Source organism: Rosa rugosa, chromosome 2, assembly GCF_958449725.1.
Source record: "Rosa rugosa chromosome 2, drRosRugo1.1, whole genome shotgun sequence".
NCBI lineage: Eukaryota > Viridiplantae > Streptophyta > Magnoliopsida > Rosales > Rosaceae > Rosa > Rosa rugosa.
Window position 1 is genome coordinate 14,068,009 of NC_084821.1, and position 20,261 is coordinate 14,088,269.

The 20,261-nt window shown below is 37.7% G+C and overlaps 4 protein-coding genes across 5 annotated transcripts in view; 3 read left to right on the top strand and 1 right to left on the bottom strand.

Annotated features, from left to right (window-relative positions):
- The window catches only part of LOC133731857 (abscisic acid 8'-hydroxylase 2), a 7,358-nt gene extending 2,579 nt beyond the window's left edge, over window positions 1–4,779 (top strand). Inside the window, exons 6-8 of the mRNA XM_062159286.1 lie at window positions 1–184; window positions 580–698; window positions 2,610–4,779. Of these exons, the coding sequence (XP_062015270.1) occupies window positions 1–184; window positions 580–698; window positions 2,610–2,715 (409 nt within the window). The 3' untranslated portion in view covers window positions 2,716–4,779. The remainder of the gene's footprint in view (window positions 185–579; window positions 699–2,609) is intronic.
- A 1,126-nt stretch (window positions 4,780–5,905) lies between these two features.
- On the bottom strand, window positions 5,906–9,292 carry LOC133731858 (uncharacterized). 2 transcript variants are annotated; one of them, XM_062159288.1, is made up of 2 exons: window positions 7,947–9,284; window positions 5,906–6,126 (listed from the first exon to the last, which is right to left on the bottom strand). In XM_062159288.1, exons 1-2 carry the CDS (start codon window positions 9,114–9,116, stop codon window positions 6,106–6,108), a joined length of 1,191 nt encoding a protein of 396 aa, XP_062015272.1. In that variant the 5' UTR covers window positions 9,117–9,284; the 3' UTR covers window positions 5,906–6,105. The 2 variants fall into 2 exon arrangements, with proteins under 2 accessions (XP_062015272.1, XP_062015271.1); XM_062159287.1 differs by lacking the exon at window positions 5,906–6,126 and adding an exon at window positions 6,759–6,998 and having other exon boundaries at window positions 7,947–9,292.
- Window positions 9,293–11,173: 1,881 nt separating this feature from the next.
- Window positions 11,174–16,593, top strand: LOC133732157 (ATP-dependent zinc metalloprotease FTSH 10, mitochondrial-like). The gene is made up of 8 exons (XM_062159641.1): window positions 11,174–11,557; window positions 11,650–11,872; window positions 12,004–12,075; window positions 12,753–12,883; window positions 13,367–13,849; window positions 13,997–14,764; window positions 15,459–15,686; window positions 15,917–16,593. The coding sequence occupies exons 1-8, from the start codon at window positions 11,507–11,509 to the stop codon at window positions 16,388–16,390; spliced, it is 2,430 nt and encodes an 809-aa protein (XP_062015625.1). The 5' UTR covers window positions 11,174–11,506; the 3' UTR covers window positions 16,391–16,593.
- A 1,071-nt stretch (window positions 16,594–17,664) lies between these two features.
- On the top strand, window positions 17,665–20,180 carry LOC133732159 (uncharacterized). The gene is made up of 9 exons (XM_062159646.1): window positions 17,665–17,766; window positions 18,403–18,485; window positions 18,576–18,641; window positions 18,730–18,827; window positions 18,934–18,971; window positions 19,063–19,150; window positions 19,232–19,492; window positions 19,623–19,688; window positions 19,802–20,180. Exons 2-9 carry the CDS (start codon window positions 18,425–18,427, stop codon window positions 19,949–19,951), a joined length of 828 nt encoding a protein of 275 aa, XP_062015630.1. The 5' UTR covers window positions 17,665–17,766; window positions 18,403–18,424; the 3' UTR covers window positions 19,952–20,180.
- The last annotated feature ends 81 nt before the right edge of the window (window positions 20,181–20,261 follow it).

Sequence of the window (20,261 nt, forward strand, 5' to 3'; positions counted from 1 at the left end):
GATTCAAGAGACTCTAAGAACAGCAAGTATACTGTCATTCACATTCAGAGAGGCAGTGGAAGACGTAGAGTTTGAGGGTTACTTTATCCCTAGAGGTTGGAAGGTGCTGCCTCTTTTCAGAAGCATTCATCACTGTGCAGATTTCTTCCCTCAGCCTGAAAAGTTTGACCCTTCAAGATTTGAGGTACCCAAAATCAACCTTAGCCAGAGAAAATCCTCACGATAATGAAGAATATCCCCTTCCTTGTTTAGTGTTTACATGTGATTCATCAAGTGGGTCCTGCATATATCATTATATCAGATCCAGTACTGTTAATACTCTATCTCGTTTTTAGCCAGAAATTAATATAAGGTTATTATCAATGGTTGGATCATTATCTCGGTCATGTCCTTTTCATTCCTTAGTGAATCTTCCACTATATGTATAGGTGATCTGGTACTTGGCGAATATCTTTCTGAGTATCGCAGGTCACGTGACCTAGTCTTGTAGGGTAGTAATAGACTACTTCCTTGCTTGGTTTTACTAACTAGAATGATTCTTGGTTTTGGGTATTTTGTGATGTACGTGTGATTGTGCAGGTTCCACCTCGACCCAACACTTACATGCCCTTTGGGAATGGCGTGCATTCCTGTCCAGGCAATGAGCTGGCCAAGTTTGAGATGCTGATCCTCCTTCACCACCTCACAACTACTTACAGGTAAATTAGTTGTCCCTCTGGTTGATGAACATAAGTTATCTTTATTAGTTATGCTCATTGATTAACAAAATTGAGATCCGCCTAGCTAGCATTCATATATGAGTCTCTGATACTCATGTTAGACTCATGTTTCTTATTTACCGATCACATTATTGATCATATATCCTCCCAAAGATGAATTTCAGTAAGGATTAATGTCGGTGTATTTTTGTGACCATATGTTATTGATCAATTGATTACATGTACTTAGAAATCCATTTAATTCTCGCCTTTGTCGGCATTTAGTTGACTAAAGGGGGAGTGACCGGGAAATGATTGATGGTCCAGAACTGGTCCTTATTAGGCTATGGAACACCATGAAGGTGGTCCTCAATCTCCTAGAGGCAGGGTTAGTGACTTAGTGGCATATGTAGGGTGTTTCATTCAGTTAAGAATTTTCTATCATGACATACACCCAAACCGAATATAACGTGGCATACATGCACCATGTTCTTTCAATAGAAGTTTATGACTCTAGTAGTAAAGTACTTATCTCGACACTACTTTCTATTATGTAGAATACATCTATTACTTATCTCATCTAAAGTACGTCTGTATGAGGATGATTATTCATTAATATAAAAAAATTGTTTGCCAACCTTGTGGAACACACAGCTATCGATATTTTTAGTACATGCCATAGGGCTAGGACAGAGACAACTCTGTACATTATATGTCCTAGCGATTTAGATTTCTCTTCTCTAATTCCAAGGCATCGGATCCTAGATTTTAGCCTAGGATCTAGTTTATGTCATAAAAGAATAAAGAACCACTTATATACTGCCAGACTTTCCAACTGGACCATACATGTATTGGAACAAAAATGTACTGTCAATCTGTATCAGATCAGTAGTAATACGAGCTCATACTAAGATCAGTAAGATGGAATCGCTGTGAAACACATTGTTTGCCAGCTGTAGACATGGGTGGTCACGACAGCTCTCTCATTCTGCATAATCTACACCACAACATTGTTGAAGTACTTGTCCACATCATCGAATATCTCACACACAAACCATGCATGGATAATTAGCTTCACTATTTTGTTAGCGACCTAGTTTTGTTTGTGTGTTTTCGCTAAGCAGATAAGTTCGGCACTGTTTCTGATAATAACACTGATATATAGCCCTATAAAGAGACGGAATCAGGAATTAAAATTGGAGTGGACTAAATTTACCTTAAACTGTCAAGAATTTTTTTTTTCTAAAAAATTTGGCAGAGTCTACCTTGTTTTGATAGAATATTTCAATTGCATAACACTTGTTAAAACACGTCTAAACAATTGCTCAACTCTCAACAGTCAACTTTTTAAACAAATTCGCCACTATTTTAGACAATTGGGCGTCAATAAAATAAATTCAATATCTTTCCCTATGCATCAATAAAACAAACCCGATATTTTTAGCTACTTGCTAACAATTACAACAAGAAAAATGAAGTACTGAAAATAAATCTTGAAATCCCCAATTTATAACCTAAATTTTAATCCTAATGTCTCAAAAAAATTTGTATTAGAACAAAATTTAAACTCTAATACCTGGGGATTGCTAAATCAATAAGGTTATTGGGTGCTTTGGTACTCCTTGTGGAGTTGTAGAGTTCATGACAATAAAGAGAAGAGAGCGACTGAGGTTTAGAGCAGAAAGTGACTAAGCAGAAAGAAGTTCACAACAGAGAGATGGAAAAAATAGACGCTATTTGTCAACTTTTCGTTTGATGATGTATATATAACTTCTTTTTTTAGAGGTGCTGCTAATAATACATATATATGGGCTACAACACACCTTAGCCCACCCCTGGTTCCGTGCCTATTAAATTAGTGATGGTGATTGTTTCCAACTGAGTTCTAATTTCCATGAATGGCAATTCTAGGTGGCACCTGATGGGCGATGACGATGGGATTCAGTATGGCCCTTTCCCAGTTCCCAAACAGGGATTACCCATCAAAGTGACTCTGAGGAACAAGAATAGGACCTGATCTCAGGTTCTTGACGACCATCCAAAACTTTTCCAATGGGGACAAAAAGCAAGCAAGCAGACCCCATTGAGCCTCTAGCTTTTCCTCCTCTTCCATCTGTGTATTTTTTTTTTTTCTTAGAGAGTTTGTCGTTGGCAATCGATCCTATGTCAAGTTCCTTAGCATAGGGTAAGCGTCTGTCTGTCAGTCAGTTCAGTCAATCAGTCAGTGTCAGTTTAATGTAATGTGCAGAAGAATAATCAATGAAATGCAAATTTCATTTCATTAAGAGCAAAAACTGTGAATGTGTGAATGGCAGAGTTTTGTTCTCTTGTTTGAAGATCAAGTCTGTGTGGCTTTGATTGTGGATGAAGTATGGCTTTGATTGTGGATGAAGTAACTTTCAGCTATCTTAGATTTTTCTTCAACTTGGGGGTAGAAGTTGAAGAGTTGAGAGACAACCTAGGCCAACTGGGAGTTCTGTCTACATATGTAAACCTTAATCAACACAAGTGACAAATGATGGAGTCACAAGGTATCTGTGTGCATGAACTTCATGGATAGATATTTTGGGTGTGCACACTAGAATTCCACGTAGGGGATTGTCTCAGCACAACATTGTAGCCTACGTGGGTTACTAAACATGTCCAGTTGATCAGAATGTTCCAGCCCAAATGTTATCTATTTGAGGAAACTAGAGGTTGAGAGCAAGAAAATGATAGGCAGTGATGTTCAACTAATCGCGCTAGTCTTCTAGTGATTCTGTCTAGGCTTGCGTGAAGGTTTTGCTCTGATATCCTATACCAAGAAAGTTCCAAGTTGAAACATCAACAATGTATGACAGTTTTGGATGGCAGAGATGTGGATGGAACATTGGAAGAAGATTCTTCTATGACACTAACGGGTATAAAGAATGAGCAGGTTCACATCATTATACATAATAAAATGGTATGAATCCATCACATTCATTTTCAAAAACATTACTAATGTTCTTTTACTATAATCCAAAACTATCCGAAACAGAATCAACTGCAAATTAGCATCATTATCCAATAAAGTACAGCTCCGTAAGGAAATTCATTTTCAAGGAGAAATCAAAGATGGTTGAGAAATTAGCATTAAAAGAAACACTAATAACTCAACCCAAGTCATAACTACCATGAGGAAATTAACATTAAGAAATTAGCATTAAGAAAATTCATGTCGACTAGGGTTATGGACGAAAAACAGGACTCCTGGTTAGCATTAAGAAATTAGCATCCTTAATCATTTTCAAAGCTGAAGTCAAATGCAGCTCCTTCAAGTGGAATGACTCCGTGAAGCTAGTTTTCCCGTCCTCAAAGAAACATTAATAACTCTTCTATATACATATAGAAACAATGATATACACATAGTTCAACTCCTCTCCAAACTTGAAGAACCAGAACCCTTTACCTCAAAAAAAAAAAAAAAAAAAAATAGAAACACCCTTTCAAAAAAAAAAAGAAAAAAAAAAACATATGGAAACACTAATAAACACAGTTCAACTCCTCTCCAAAACATGAAGAACCAGAACAGCGAGCTATGTGTATATTAGCGTTTCTTTGGGAATGGGAAATCTTGTGTTCATACAACTAACACTAACATGCTTTTGATGTAATATTTGCATTACTGTATCAGTCATTCTATTGTCAAATCAAAATTTTGATCTCTTGAATTCACTCTTGTAAATGACGAGTGGTTACATCCCACACAATGTTGATTTCCATTCGAACAATGTGAAACGAAATGCTAAGATACCGAACATAAAGGGCAAATCCTAAATTGTCACCAGGATCATTACATGGATGGGTTAAGTTTGTTTCCATATCCTAAACATGAATAACGTTTAACAGCATACATCAACAAGCTTCTGGAATCACAAATAACAAGACAAACTAGAATGTGTGCAATTGGAAACAATGCCGTGACCAGGTAAAACCATGGAAACAATTCGTAATAGGAAGTGGCCCAAATTCACAACTAACATGAGCTAAACACAAGCAGTAGTAGTCATGCACAGACATGCAACCACAAGAAGAAAAAACAACAGAAAGAAAAAATGAAACTTGACATCCTACAGGAAAGATTGATGCACTCATATGATGTGAATTGCTTCAGTCCAATTATCAAATCAAAGTTCCATCCCCTAAAGTCTAGCAAAAATATAAGCCCACCCATAGTTAAGCCTAGTTCTGACTTCCATGAGGAAAATAAGCTATATATTCATGATCCAATGCATGAACACACTGGGCAGATCCTAAACTGACACCATGACCTTTCAAGCATTTTGATCAGTTAATTTTGTTTCCATATCTTAAACATAAAGAATGTCTTAAAGCAAATACTTTATGCTACAAGTCAAAAGTTGTATAACAGAAAACAAAAATCCTGACCAAGCCAAAAGCTTGGGGAGGAAATTAACCCAAGTGGAATAGGACATGGCAGGAGCAAATTCAGAACTACCATGAGCCGCACATATATAACATTAGTCATGCGAAATTAACATAAATGGAGCAGGACATTGCATAAGTAAATTCACATCTACCATGAGCTGAACGGAACATTATTCATGATGCTCGACCACCACAAACAGAACTTATACGAAGGAAAAACAGGAGATCCTACATGGAAAGAAAGCACAATAGCCATAAAAAGGCCAAAAATGTTATCAGGAGTTATGAAAATTGGAAAAACATAGAAAGTAAAAGTGAGTTGCTTGATCCCACAGTTGTTTTTTTTTTCTTTTTCTTTTTTCAAGTGTCATAATGCTGGATATTCCAATTTCCTGTGCACCTGAGCACATATATGGTGAATATCAGAGATATGTTGATATATTTTCTTTAATTAAAAAAAAAAAGTTTATGTATTTCCATATGTTGAGTTCACAAGAAGGTTTCTACATTTGGTATATCAGTTCCTTGCCTTAGACATCGAGTTCGCACTTCACAGAGCCAGTCTATGCAACTTGCCAAACATTCTAACTATGGATCATCAGAGGGTCACAGAAAAAGCTGATGGGAGCTGCCACAAAACTAGCATATGTATATGCAGTTCTAGATAGTAAGGCAACATGTTAACGATACATTATGGACACCAGGGGTATCCTGGACTATAGTGGAATTACTACAGTTTGGTACAAAGTTTAATCTTGCCTCGTATGGAGACTCATAAACTTGAACAGGTAACAGGATTTCTTAAAATCAATACTCCTTCACTTCGGTAGGAAACACAGACAGGATTCTTAAACAATGCTTTGACTCATTCCAAGAATACGACTAGTGTTCTGCTAATCAGATTTACAGTAATCAGTAGACCCATCTGGAAGGAGGAAGCAATTAAGTACCTGAGGGTGTTTTGAGATCCAAGAGTAAATTGGGAAGTAGCCTTGGTTCAAGAAACCAGCTGAGTTACCTAGCATCTCAAACAAAGCAGTAATGTAGCAAACTCCCTCAATAAACAAGATTTTATAGTTTGGAGATAAGAAACTAATTTTGCAAACAGACAACAAACTGCAGAGAATATTCACTTACTAAGTTCACATGTGCATACATGCCCAAAGCATCGCAATAAAGACCATTGATGGATAAAGTTAATTCCACTGTTAAAGTTATTCCATTGTTAAATTCTACAAAGAGTTAACCTAAATTGAAAAGGAACTCTTATAAGAAAGAAATAAATGACTTGAAAAATTTAGTCATACCTGCAATGCTTGCAAAAGTACGAAATGGACAAAGGACCAACTTTCATTGCAGATAAGTTCAAGCACAATCTCAATGCTTTCTTCCCTAAAGTAATAGATCAAAATTGGAAAGGAGAAACTCGTTGAAAATCATGCTTAGCCTTCCCTCATGCTTTTGCAATTTCTTCAATTAAACTGAATTGGCCTTGAAGGTCGTCTTTTATGACAATTCATTCTTTTATGCTGTTACCCGCTAAAGCTATCTTAAGTTTTCACAACTGGATTCACTTTTAAGTAACCTTAATTGTAACATTATTTTCCAGCCCAAAAAACCAACCAAAAAAGAAATTTGAGAATCAATCAGTCTTGACTCTTACAGTCAACTCACATATTTGGGTAACTGCAAGTGCAATGCCCGGATGGGATTGATTAACCTAAACCAGCAGAGTAGAGAATGTATATGTGCAGTTAAATCATGCCAATATGCTTCATGGAGAATGGTCCAATCACGATTCAGATTGAGCAAAGTGGTTGCCGCACCTTGTTGACCATATCTCTCCAACACTACTTCCCAAACACACCATAGGTCCCTCAAGACATCATCCTAAGTATTTCAGAGAAATGTGAAATCAATGCGAGTGCAACCTAACAACTAATGACATGAACTAGATTAGAGAATAGATAGTTGCTGCTTGCTTTTATATTCTGGCAGGGTTTGCCAACAACTCATAAAGACCCAATGTATAATAGCCTAGATAGTAGATACATCCGTACAAGTCAAGTCAATAAAAAGTGTTAGAATTTGGAGAGATCCGGGAGTCCCAGGAGTCCAGCCAACTGGGTCTTACATTTTGTAGGTTTTGGGTACAACAATGTCATGTTCAGTTGTCCATTTAGGACAACCATTTCATACTTGTTTCTTTAATGAATACTCATTCAAGTGTGAATCTACCACATTTGTTTCTTTAATGAATACTCATTCAAGTGTGAATCTACCACATTTAGGACAGCATATTTTCTAGATTTTCTTCAATGATTTGGTATCCACTCCCATACATCATGGTTTTGTCTGATCAAGAGAGTTATCCAACTCAAACTTACTTAACAGCCTTGGTACCTGCTTCAAGGCGAATTGCCAACACATGATCTTCAACAGTTGGCTATGGTATTAGTTTGCTAGAATTTGGAGAGATTGAAGAGTTCCACTTAATGGGCTTTAACTAACACGGTGACCTGAACTTGACTCCTCCAAGTATGTTAAGCCATACTCCATGTTCAACTTTCTTATGTGGATTACCAATTTTTATATTTGATTTTCAACAGAGGGCATAAAAGAAGTACGACAAAATAAATACAGAATAAGATAGAAATAAATGAATGGTAATTTGATCCTCAAGCATAGATGCTCCTCTTCTAGTCAGTAGTTTAACATGTCTAATATTCATTTCAAAACTCAGTGCTTAAATAACACATTATATCATTCAAAATACAGAATCATAACAGCATACATTTTGACTAACTAATAGATAAAAGGAATGAACTTGTATCTAACCTTACTTGCATACTCCATATACCTCTCCCCAAAAGTCTCAATCATCAAAGCCTCCTCCAGTTTCGCCTTCTGATCATAGTACAACACACAAACTGCTACAACGAACAGCAAGCTCAAAGGTGCTCGAAGGGCAACACAATAAGTGGCAAACAGAAGCATTGTAGATGCATATATAGGATGGCGCACCCACCGGTATGGCCCAAACTGCACAACAGCCGTTGGCACCACCACCTTTTCGGAATACTTTGCAAGATACAATGTTGAGTTATACTGCATTAGCATAGTGACAACTATCAAGCCCCAAATACCCAAATTGCTCCAACCGCCAGGAATACGGTGCAGCTCTGGCCCTTCAAATGCAGCTAGCCAGTGCCCAACCATGACCCCAACACTGAACAAAAGCCGGTACCACTTCGGAGGGCTCACATCCCACTTGGGGTCATGTGGGCGAGCGTAGTAATCTCCATACAAACGTTTTCTCACACTGACATTGAAGAAAAAGAAATAATGGTACACAAGGAAGAACACATATGGCCAACCTTCAAGGAAGCCATTGAAATGGGCAGGTGGGACAAGTGTGAGCCAAGTGAACACTGAGGTAACAACAGCAAGCTGCTCAAATATGCTTGCTTCACCAAGTAAATGCTTTCGAAAACAGTATAACCCGTAAAGGCCTACCGAAACAGCCAGAAACCATGGCCAGAACATCCAAGTCCAGCTGAAGTACATCCAGAAAAAGGGGCTGAAGACCAAATTGGAGGTCCATTTTGTGGCTGCAATTGCAATTGATAAGATCCCAGACCACTTTATGACATCAAAGGGGGTTAATTTGAAAAGGGTAGCTTTCAATGAATCAAAAGAGAGGTTCTTGAAGGGTTTTAGCAATGGGTTCTGAGATTCTGGGCTTGTGGTGCTGGAGTAGGAGCATTTGAGAGGACTTAGCAAGTGGGTTCTTCTTGTTGGTGATGATAAGGATAGTGGGTTGTGTGAAAGACATAATTTTGATGGGGTTTTGAGGGGTTTAAGGCTCTGGTGGAAGTGAGAATTGGGGTTTATGGAATTGACTTGAAGGTGTGTGCTGAAATGCCTGAGAGAGATGTTGGGTCTATCTGTGAAAGTATAACAGAGTGGGAGTGTTTTGGAGTGGAGAAAGAGTGACTTGGCTTCCATGGTTGGGTGAGACGAGAAAGCAGCGACTTTCTAGTCTATGGGAATTGAGATAAACTCGAAGCAGCATTCGTAAGAAGACTAGATTCTCAAGAAGCCAGTTCTTGTTCTGTCATTGTTTGTTTGCCTCACCGTGTGGGTAATGGAGCCGAAAGGGTCTCATGCATCATTTTACGGGTTGATTGGGCCTACACTGCTTGCCCAAACTTACATTTGTTGATGGTGTTTCTCTTTTCCCTTACTAGGCCTCATTTGGTTTGCAAATTTGAGGGTTTAAAACTCAGCCTTGAAACTTGTTCGTTCCTGTGTTTGGTAAGCACAAATATAGGAGCAAGTTCCCTTTCTACGAAAAAAGTGGAGGAAAATGTATGTTCCCATGGGTTTATTTTCCCTTACTCTTTCATTTCATTGATTCCTCATTTTTTAATATTTTATTGCATTAGTTATGAAGTTTCTAACAATGTTCTCGACAACTTCTGCAATGGTATCAAAGTAACATAGAAATAGAAAGTTCATGGAAATCCTAAGTGTCATTCGGTAGCATTTTCATCTCTATATTTTCATTTTGAACATCTTAATTTTTCATTTCATGAAAAAAAAATAAATGAATTACTTTCATTTTCACAAACCAAACGAGACTTGAGAGTCCTTTAGTCTCATGGGGAGTTTAAAACGGTGAGAGGCTCCTGCCTAGCATTTCAGCCGGGAAGGCAACCCAAGCCCATCCCCATATGGAATATGTTTGACCCAACTTCACTAACACTCAGTCCCCACTTTCCTCTTTCAAAACATGGACTAATCACAACCTCGAGCAAGATTATCTAGTCTTTCCTGGGACTGGGATACATTTCATGACAGTCGGCACAACATGAGTAATGAAAGGCACTAGGTGCCATGACATCATGGTGCCCAACCATTGTTGCCACACTTGACATGAGCCTCTAAATTTGGATTTCTATATGAAAATATATGAGGGGACGAAACATGCATCTAGGGACGCAAATGATCATTTACTAACTAATGTACTGCTTTACACCAACTTAGGCAAATCTATATGCGACTAGAGATGTCGATTCCTAACGACCTTTGTCATGAAATCCTTAAATCAGCTCCCACCCTCTCAACATATGTCGTTCCATAAGCCACGACCGCTCTACTCCATTATCAAAACCTAATATTTGAATGATTTTATGCGCAATCTCGTCACTGAAGAGTGAAAAGCTTGTCACAATTAGGCCGGTTGCGTTTTGAGCATGTAGTTGAGGAGAGAGAGTCGATTGGAAATTAGCTCTATCGAAGCAATGATTATGTGAAAAACAGACCAAAGGGAGAAAGTAGGGCAAAATCGAAAATACTGTCAAGAGGTATGAATAATCACCCCCACAAGTATGCCAAAAGAATAAGTAGGAATTAGCCATATTCACCTAATCATTTGTGTTAAAATACTATTGGATTTAATGTGACAGTGGAGAATGATAAGTCAACTAAATTAATTTTAACTGTCTTATCATTCTCTACTCGTTTGATCTAAATTCAATGACAGTTGAGCACAACTGAGTAAGAAATTCATTGAGTATGTGAACAAGACTCTAGATCAGAATGATCGGATGGGTAAAGCAAACATGAGATTTTATAGATTTTTGTTTTCCTCCATTGCAATTTAGTTGAGATAACTCATATCTTCGGTTAAACTTTGTATATCAAATAACTCCATCGCCTCCTTCGATTTTCGCTACTATTGATACATGTGGTAAACTCACCCGTTTTGTTTTGTTTGCTAATTGCTACCTGCCTATAATTAGTAGGGTGCCCTAACTTGTGGAGCGTATGACTTCATCTAGCCTCCCATCCACCATATAACTCATCTAAATGCTCGAGTGTTGCAAAGCCACCGTTACCAAGTTCGACCTAGTTATGGCATTCGTAATTACACGTAGTTAAGGCCTTGTACTTGGTTCACTTGCAAGGATAACCACACCTACGTATCTAGTATCTACCCTTCATCTTTACCCTATCCATTCCCCACTTCCGAGTTTAAAGAGAGATTTGTGGGTCAAATTAACCAAAACCTGTTGCTTTTGGTCAAAAATCGAAGCTGTGGGCGTAATCTGTCTTGTTTCCCAAGCCAAAGTTGCCTTAGTTTGAAAAAACAAAATCCTACGTGACGCACAAAGCCAACACACTTCTTATCTATCTCTCTCTATTTCTCTCAGTCCCCTCTTCCCAAAAAATCATTGTTTCTCGTTTTTTTCTATAAGAAAAAGCCAAAAAGAATCAAAATTTCCCCAATGGGTTAATAGATTCAGCCACAAAGACACAAAGCTTTAGCATATTTGGATCTCTCTAATTCGCGTTTCAATCTCATTTGTTCCCCGACTGTGACTATCAAAGTTATGATTTTTTCAAGGATTGGTCGCTCCTTATCTCGATCCTCTCGCTCCAGAGTAAGCTTCTGCAATTTTTTTTTGGTTTGATTTTGGTACCAAATTTCTGGGTTTTTGTTTAATTTGGTTTTGGTGTTTTTTCCTGGTTTTAGAATTTGCTTTCTCGAAATGGGCGATCGGCGGCGGCTGAAGGGCTTTTGGGAGTGCCGGGTTCGGGTTCGTATCTGGGTCGGGTCGATGGGGATTTAGGGTTTATGAGGACCTATATTGCTTCGGCAATAGGAGCGCACAAGACCCATGTTTCTGATTTGAGTTACATTCTAGGGAACCCTAAATTTGTGAGACTGTTTTCCAGTGAAGCCCCTAAGAAAAAGAGTGAGCAAGTTTACATTTTTTTGGTCAATTGCTTTGTTGTGGTTTGGTTATTTCAGCTCAATGAATGCAATTGGTTTGAAAAATATTGGGGGAAATATAATGATGGGTTGTTTTGTATATTGGTGTTGCAGATTTTGAGAACTTTTATCCCAAGGAAAAGAAAGAAATTCCGAAAGGGAATGATCAGAAATCCGAGTCCAAAGGTAAATCTTTTTTAGCTGGATTGATGTTTATCTTTGCTCATTTGACCTGTGGATTATATATGCTCACATTAGGAGTTGCCATTACTATTTTGTTTGTCCCGTTTTGATGGTGGATTTTATTTTAGTGAAACATCAACCGGTGCTGGAATAATTTTTAGGCTTTATTAGTTCATGTTTAAATAGCTCATATTGTCTTGTGTAAAAGAAGTGTGATGCTGTTTTTGGATTAAGGTGATCTCTTGTTTTCAAATGAGCAACTTATTTAGGAGTTTTAAATGGTACCTCTATGGGTTATTTGTTGGTTCAAAGAACTTTTTGTGGTAACTCCTGCTTCCAGTCATAGCGTACTTACCCCTATACCCATGTCAGGAGTTCGACAATGCCGTCCCCTTTCCAGGCCGTACGCCTCCTTTGTATAGGAAATAAAACAGTTTCATTGTGAACTGGATATTGTTATGGCTTTTGGAGATCTATCCATAGTGATAAGAATTTTGGTTTGTCTAGTTTTCCCTGTTCTGGTTCTGCTCTCTTTGTCTTGATTTTCTCTCCCTGCCCTAGCTTAATTTATTCAATCCTCACTTATAATTTCAAGAATATGCTTTTTAGTTTCCATGGCCAGTTATGCACCTAAAATATCTTTCAATTATATATAACCTTGGGTTTTCTCAAAATTTCAGAGGAGTCGAGCACAGATGACCAGGGGAGTTTCCAGGAAACTTTCTTAAAGCAGTTCCAGAATTTAGTCCCTTTATTATTGATTGGGCTATTTTTCTCTTCATTTTCTTTTGGCTCCAGTGAACAGAAACAGGTAATTTTGCTATAAAGTTTTTTTTTTCTTTGTAATTTGTTATATAGGTTTCTGTGACTGGATTTGCATATTATATTATATCTTTCTCTTTTTGGAAATATAAAGTCAAATCTAGTGACACCTTAAAAGTCAAAATGTGCATATATAAACTGAGGAAAATGCTTTAGAGTTCAAACATTTTTCTTTTCTTTAGCTCTCCTAATATCTTGTCCATTTTAGAGTTTTGTCATGACAACCTCTATGCCCTTTAGGATTTGATGCAAAGTTGGTCTTCAGCTTGTTGAACCTACTTGCTTTGTTTCCCTAATATCTGAAGAAATATTATTTCACTTAAAGATGGATAGATCATTGAATCGGAGTTGTTTGTTGGTCAGGTCGTGGACAAGGTCCTGTATTGGTTACTTCGTAAAGATAGTAAATGTAGTTGATGACCAGTATTAATTGGTTATTTTGTACTCATGTTCTGGGGTCTTTTGTTTGCAGATAAGTTTCCAAGAGTTTAAAAACAAACTTCTGGAACCTGGTTTGGTCGATCATATAGTTGTTTCTAATAAATCAGTTGCAAAAGTATTTGTACGTACCTCACCACGCAGTCAAACAAGTGATGAAGTTGTCGAAGGAACTATTAATGGTACCGCTGCTCGTGGAAAAGGGGGCGAGTATAAGTACTTCTTCAATATTGGAAGTGTTGAAAATTTTGAGGAGAAGTTGGAGGATGCCCAGGAAGCTCTGGGGATAGATTCTCATGATTATGTTCCTGTTACATATGTCTCTGAAATGGTTTGGTATCAAGAATTGATGAGGTTTGCACCAACATTAATCCTTCTGGGAACCCTCTTGTATATGGGGAGGAGAATGCAGGGTGGACTAGGCATTGGTGGTGGTTCTGGTGGCCGGAGTGGTCGTGGAATATTCAACATAGGAAAAGCCCATGTTACAAAAGTAGATAAAAATGCAAAGAATAAGGTTAGTTTTGTGTTTCACAATTCAAATGCTGGTGCTTTTTTAGTTTTTGTTTACTGTTAAAGTGATCCTTTCCAATAGTTGTAGTTCCATTTCTTTAGCACTCCACCAGAAGTGTTCGATAGTGCCTTATATTGTTTATTGGTCCAGATCTACTTTAAAGATGTTGCCGGTTGCGATGAAGCAAAGCAGGAGATCATGGAATTTGTGCATTTTCTAAAGAACCCTAAGAAGTATGAGGATTTGGGAGCCAAAATTCCCAAAGGTGCTCTATTGGTAGGTCCTCCAGGCACAGGAAAGACCCTTCTAGCAAAAGCAACAGCAGGGGAATCTGGTGTACCTTTCCTATCTATATCTGGATCAGATTTCATGGAGATGTTTGTTGGTGTTGGACCTTCCAGAGTGAGAAACTTGTTTCAAGAAGCAAGGCAATGTGCTCCTAGTATTATATTTATTGATGAGATTGATGCAATTGGTCGAGCAAGGGGGCGTGGGGGCTTCTCAGGGTCCAATGATGAGCGTGAAAGCACTCTAAATCAATTGCTGGTAGAAATGGATGGCTTTGGAACAACTGCTGGAGTAGTTGTGCTTGCTGGAACCAATAGACCTGATATTTTGGACAAAGCCTTACTAAGGCCTGGTCGATTTGATCGTCAGATTAGCATAGACAAACCTGATATTAAAGGTCGTGATCAGATTTTTCAGATATACTTGAAAAAACTCAAACTTGATCAGGAGCCGTCATATTACTCTCAAAGGCTTGCAGCTCTGACTCCAGGATTTGCTGGAGCAGACATTGCCAATGTTTGTAATGAAGGTGCTTTAATTGCTGCCAGGAATGAAAGTGCACTAATCACGATGCAGCATTTTGAGTCGGCTATAGATAGGATAATTGGTGGTCTGGAAAAGAAGAACAGGGTAACTCTTTTCTGTCTCCTTGTGCATTTTCAATTTTCTTCATTTTTAAGTAATTTGAACTCTTTGCTTTTAAAATTCCTACCAAGGAAGATAGAAAGAAAAACCAACGCTTGCCCTCCTTGTTAGGACTCAGGACATTTGTGTGATGTCCCTTACGTCTACAATTTTGATGGAAATAATGCTTACATACCTAGGGAGGAATTAATTCATGTTATCTCCAAGACTACTTGTTACGGTTGGGACTTCATCTTATGCAGTAGCTATATTAATGTGCCCATTATCCTGGGTCAAATTGGACTCTCCATGAAGCAGGTTTCTAAAACAATAAGTTCAGATGTGTTGCATGAAGGGATATATGTTTCAGAAGAAAATAATGAGTATTAATCTTGAGTGGACTCATTTTGTATGCTTAATGATCATTAGAGTCCACATCCTCTCTTGTAAGTGAAAGGGAAGAAATTTTTTTGATTCCTAGCTTCACTGGTATAAATAGGCTATTCCTGAGGCCTTACTGGTGTGATCCCGAAGTTTCTATTCTTTTCTCTTATCTGTGCTTGTTTTTTTACATCTTTAACTATATCACAATCCCCAAGTTATCCCACTTTTTACAGCATTAAAAGAAAAAACAAATATCAGCCTTCAATTTTATTCTGATTTTTCCTGTATCATCTTGACATCCTTGCTTGTCATGCAGGTTATTAGCAAGCTTGAACGCCGCACTGTTGCCTACCATGAGTCAGGGCATGCTGTAGCAGGATGGTTCTTAGAGCATGCAGAACCTTTGCTAAAAGTGACCATCGTTCCTCGAGGTACAGCAGCACTTGGGTTTGCCCAGTATGTTCCAAATGAAAACCTTCTTATGACCAAGGAGCAGCTTTTTGATATGACTTGCATGACCCTTGGTGGTAGAGCAGCTGAACAGGTAGCTAGGGAACTCTGATACTCTTATTTATGTATTTATTAATACATGTCCATTGGAAAATTACTCATGTAGGGGGGTGTGGTTTGTAAAAAAGGGGGCGCCAATTTCAATTTCCTTGTTAATTTATTATTATTATAATTTCTTTGTATGATAAACTCTAATACTGCAAGTGATTGATAATTTTCTTTCAACTCTCATTCCCAAGCTAAGTGATGTTGAATATGTTGTAGGTTCTGTTGGGAAAAATTTCGACGGGAGCCCAAAACGATTTGGAAAAGGTGACAAAGATGACGTATGCCCAAGTTGCAGTTTATGGTTTTAGTGACAAGGTGGGTCTTCTTTCTTTCCCTCAAAGAGATGACGGGTTTGAGATGTCAAAGCCCTACAGCAGCAAGACTGCAGCCCTTATTGACGGTGAAGTACGCGAATGGGTGGGCAAGGCTTATGCGCACACACTTGCACTCCTAGAAGAACACAAAGATCAAGTGGCTCAAATTGCAGAATTGTTGCTGGAAAAGGAAGTTCTTCACCAAGATGACCTTCTCAGGGTTTTGGGAGAGAGACCATACAAGTCAAGTGAAGTGAGCAATTATGATAGATTTAAGCAAGGTTTTGAAGATGAGAAAACTGTTGAGGTCCCCGTTAGTGTCGGGCATGAGGAAGACGGCTCTTCACCTCTAGAGCCTCAGGTTCTCCCTACTTAGTTTATTTGAGAAGTTGTTTGTAAGTTGTACATTGTAATTGTTATTCCCTTCTTTTTTGTCATTTAATCATAAACTTTTGTGCTAACTACTTGGCATATTTCTTGTATGGACGAAATCTGTATCATACGTCAATCCCTATTTTATGACTACAGGAGTATGTATGATGTTAATTGATTCCTAATAACATTTCTTAATGTTTTTTACTCCGTTTTTCATCTAGAATGCTCCTTGAATATTTGTGTTAACCCAAAATCCTTTCAGCAGAAAGTTGATGTAGAAAGTGGTATATAATATGCGAAGAAAGTCGGAACGCAAAAGCCTTTAGCTGTAAACTTTTGAATTGTGTGGGAGGTGGCCAGTCCAGTCGCATCATATTGTTTCTAGACGTTGAGTTTGAACTTTGGACCAACGTCAAAAGAGGGTGGTATCGATGTTCATGGATTTCATTTGAATCAATATTTTCTCAACTTAAAATTTTGCACTCTTCTCTGCACAGACTCATTCCTCATTCACTTTCTGCAATCTGTCTGTTCTTTCTTATTGAGTTATTTCTCCCACTCTTTTTCAAGCTTTTGTTTGTTGAGCAATTACAATGGAATTTCAAAACCAATACCAGATTACCAGCAGCCTCAGATGCCAAAATATGAGTGCCTTCTTTTCAGTTACTTGGTCTTTATGTCTGCGCGCACCCTATATATATATATATACACACACACACACAAATTGAACCCACCGTATAGCTTGTGTTTAAACACACTAAATTGTCATGGATTAAAAAAAATTTCAGTACGACAATTTTCACAATTTGATCATAGTCAGTAGTCACAAATATCTGTAAAGATTGAAATTAGAAATATCTTCTAATTTTTTATTTTTAATTGAGAATGAAGTAGTATGTTACCTTAGTTACGTTAGCGAGTTAATAACATGTCCGGTAGACTTTGAATACCACCCAGTTAATATTCAAATCGAGATCAATATTGACGTGTAGTAAATCAAAATCAATACCACTTCAAACTTATTTCAAAATGCCAAAATTTCCATCAAAATCACAATTACAAAGTACGTGGCTAATTGGGACCGTATCCGCATGATCTACTTTTCCCACATTGTCTGAAACCCGACACCGACGTTTACAACGTTTTACCCCATTGTCAGAGGTCCACTTGTCAACTGAAACGCGGTTTCTGCAGGGCGTAGCAGACACTCATTGAGAACAAGCCACGTGGACCGCTCGTTCTTGACCACGTATAAGCATGCGATTCCCCACCTACTTTCACTTTGAAGTGTCATTGGATTGGATCCCATTTTATAAGGAGGTTTCACAAAAAAAATTCTCTCACAGTTTCCAGAACAGCGTCGGCCATTTGGATCTGGTGAGGCTTTGTTCTCTGGTTATGGTTTATGTTGGTGGATTTTGTAATGAAGCATTGCTTTGTTTGACTCATTATGGTTTTTAGTTTTTGAGAAATCATGTATTGGTTTTCATTTTGTCTATTGTAATGAAGTGTTGTTCTTTTCACTTGGAATGGTTAATGTTGGAGGAATCAAATAGTGGGTTTTTGTTATTTGTTGTAGTGAAGCATTGTTAATGGTTTAAGTTTGGAGACATCAGATATGGGTTTGTTTTTTTGTTGTTGTTGTTACTATTGAAATGTTGCTTAAAAATGTGAACTTTTTTTTTTCTGGGTTTTGAACTTTTGATTGATCTGCATTAGTTTGATCGGGTCTTTGTATGTGGGGTAATTTGTTAATGAATATCAGAAAGGTGATTTTAGGTTTCTTTGTTTCGGTTCCTTTTTTGGTGCTTTGAACTTTGAAGCTCTTATTTATACCAACATTGGAGTTTTCTTTTATAGATTCTGTTTGGTTTGGTTTGGTATTGTGTTTGCTGCCATGAATTTGAACTTGTATAATGCCAATTTTGGGAGATTGTTACTGATTTTAGGATTTAGAATTCTGTGGTTGTCTTTGTTTATGGATATCTCTAATGCTTCTTTCAATTTCTCTAGTTTGAAGCTTTTCTAGATCAAGATGGAAAATAAGGATCAATACCAACAATCCCCAGAACCAAAATACGAGTGCCTTCTATTTGGTAAGTCTTCTTTTTTGTCTACAAGTTTCGTTTGGGTTGAATTTATGGCACTGAGGGGCAGAATTAACAATTAGTTGTTTTGGTTTCCAGATATAGATGACACCCTCTATCCCCTGAGCTCCGGCATTTCAGTACAAATCACCAAGAATATTCAAGGTAATGCATATTATATGGTTTTGTTCTGAAAAGCTCTTTTGTGACATGTTCTTAGTTTGAATAAAAGCTTTACAAATTTTCATTGTAGAATATATGCTTCATAAGCTTGGGATGGAAGAAAGTACAGTTCCTGAATTGTGTCTTTCGTTGTACAAGGATTATGGGACGACAATGGCTGGTCTTAAGGTATGGGCGATTATGGTCCCTTTAACCTTTCCGTGTTGTTTCCAAATTTATTAAATGTATAGAAAGTTAGAAACAAACTTCATTTTGTGTTTTGCCTTATTTCCAGGATAAAGGCTATAACTTTGAGTATGATGACTTCCACAGGTACCAAATTCTTAACCAGTTAACCTTAACTAGTTCCTCCATTGTTTTATAAACTCACTCATCTCAGTTTGTCACAATAATCAACTTGCAGTTTTGTTCATGGGAGGTTGCCCTACGATTTGCTTAAGCCTGACCATGTTCTGAGGGGTCTTTTACTTAGTCTGCCTGTTCGGAAAGTAGTAAGTTTCATCTTTATCATTATTTTCCCGTGTTTTTACTCCAAATTCTTCTTCTCATAATATCTTGGTATTTGTGTATAGATCTTTACGAATTCAGATAAGAATCATGCCGCTACAGTGCTCAAAAGGCTTGGAATAGAGGACTGTTTTGAGTCAATCATTTGCTTTGAGACTCTGAATCCCACCAACAGTGCTGATGATTCTGCTGGTGCAGAAGAAACTGAATTTGTGCAACAACCAAATACCAATGCTGTAATTCCAAGGAGCCCAGTTGTCTGCAAACCATTTGAAAATGCCTTTGAAGAAGCTTTTAAGATAGCAAACATCAACCCTCAAAGAACGGTGAGATCTTTATCTTTACACTATGTAGATTGATTTACCTATACTTCTTGTGCGCAAGCCCTTGATTATTCTATGTATTTAATTAGTTATTCACACTCGCCAATTGATTTTGTGTTCATTCTTTATCCAGTTATTCTTTGACGATAGCATTCGTAATTTGCAAACTGCAAAACAAGTGGGTCTGCAAACAGTATGGGTAAGTAGTTCCTAATACAGAGTGTCTAATTGAGATTATGCATTCTGAAATTGAATACTGGTCTATGACTATATGGTCCTCACCAGTAGTACTATTTATGAAATGGGCTGTAGGTTGGCGCCTCCCACCGAACCAAAGATGTGGATCATGCACTGGAGAGCATCCACAATATGAGGGAGGCATTGCCAGAACTCTGGGCTGAGCAGTCTGAGAATGTTAGATATTCGAGAGAGGTTGCAATTGAGACACCAGTAGAAGCTTAGCTACGCCTACTTGTTAGTCATCTGAAAGAACCATTTCTCCTTGCATAGAAATGAAACTATCTTGTAACAGAAGTTAATGGTGTCCTCTTTATTATTAGTATTCTATTTTCTTTTGCTTTGAAATTGTAGAATTGTAATTGTGTAAACAACTAAACATGAAGTTAAGCTTAAAGTACTTAGCCAATGGTTTTGATTTTTATCGTAATAAAACTGTTCAAGTTGTTCAGAACTTCACAATGTGGACCACTCTTGTATTTCGCATTCGGTTTACAGAGCTTTTGCTCAAAAAAATTCGGTTCATTCAACTGTT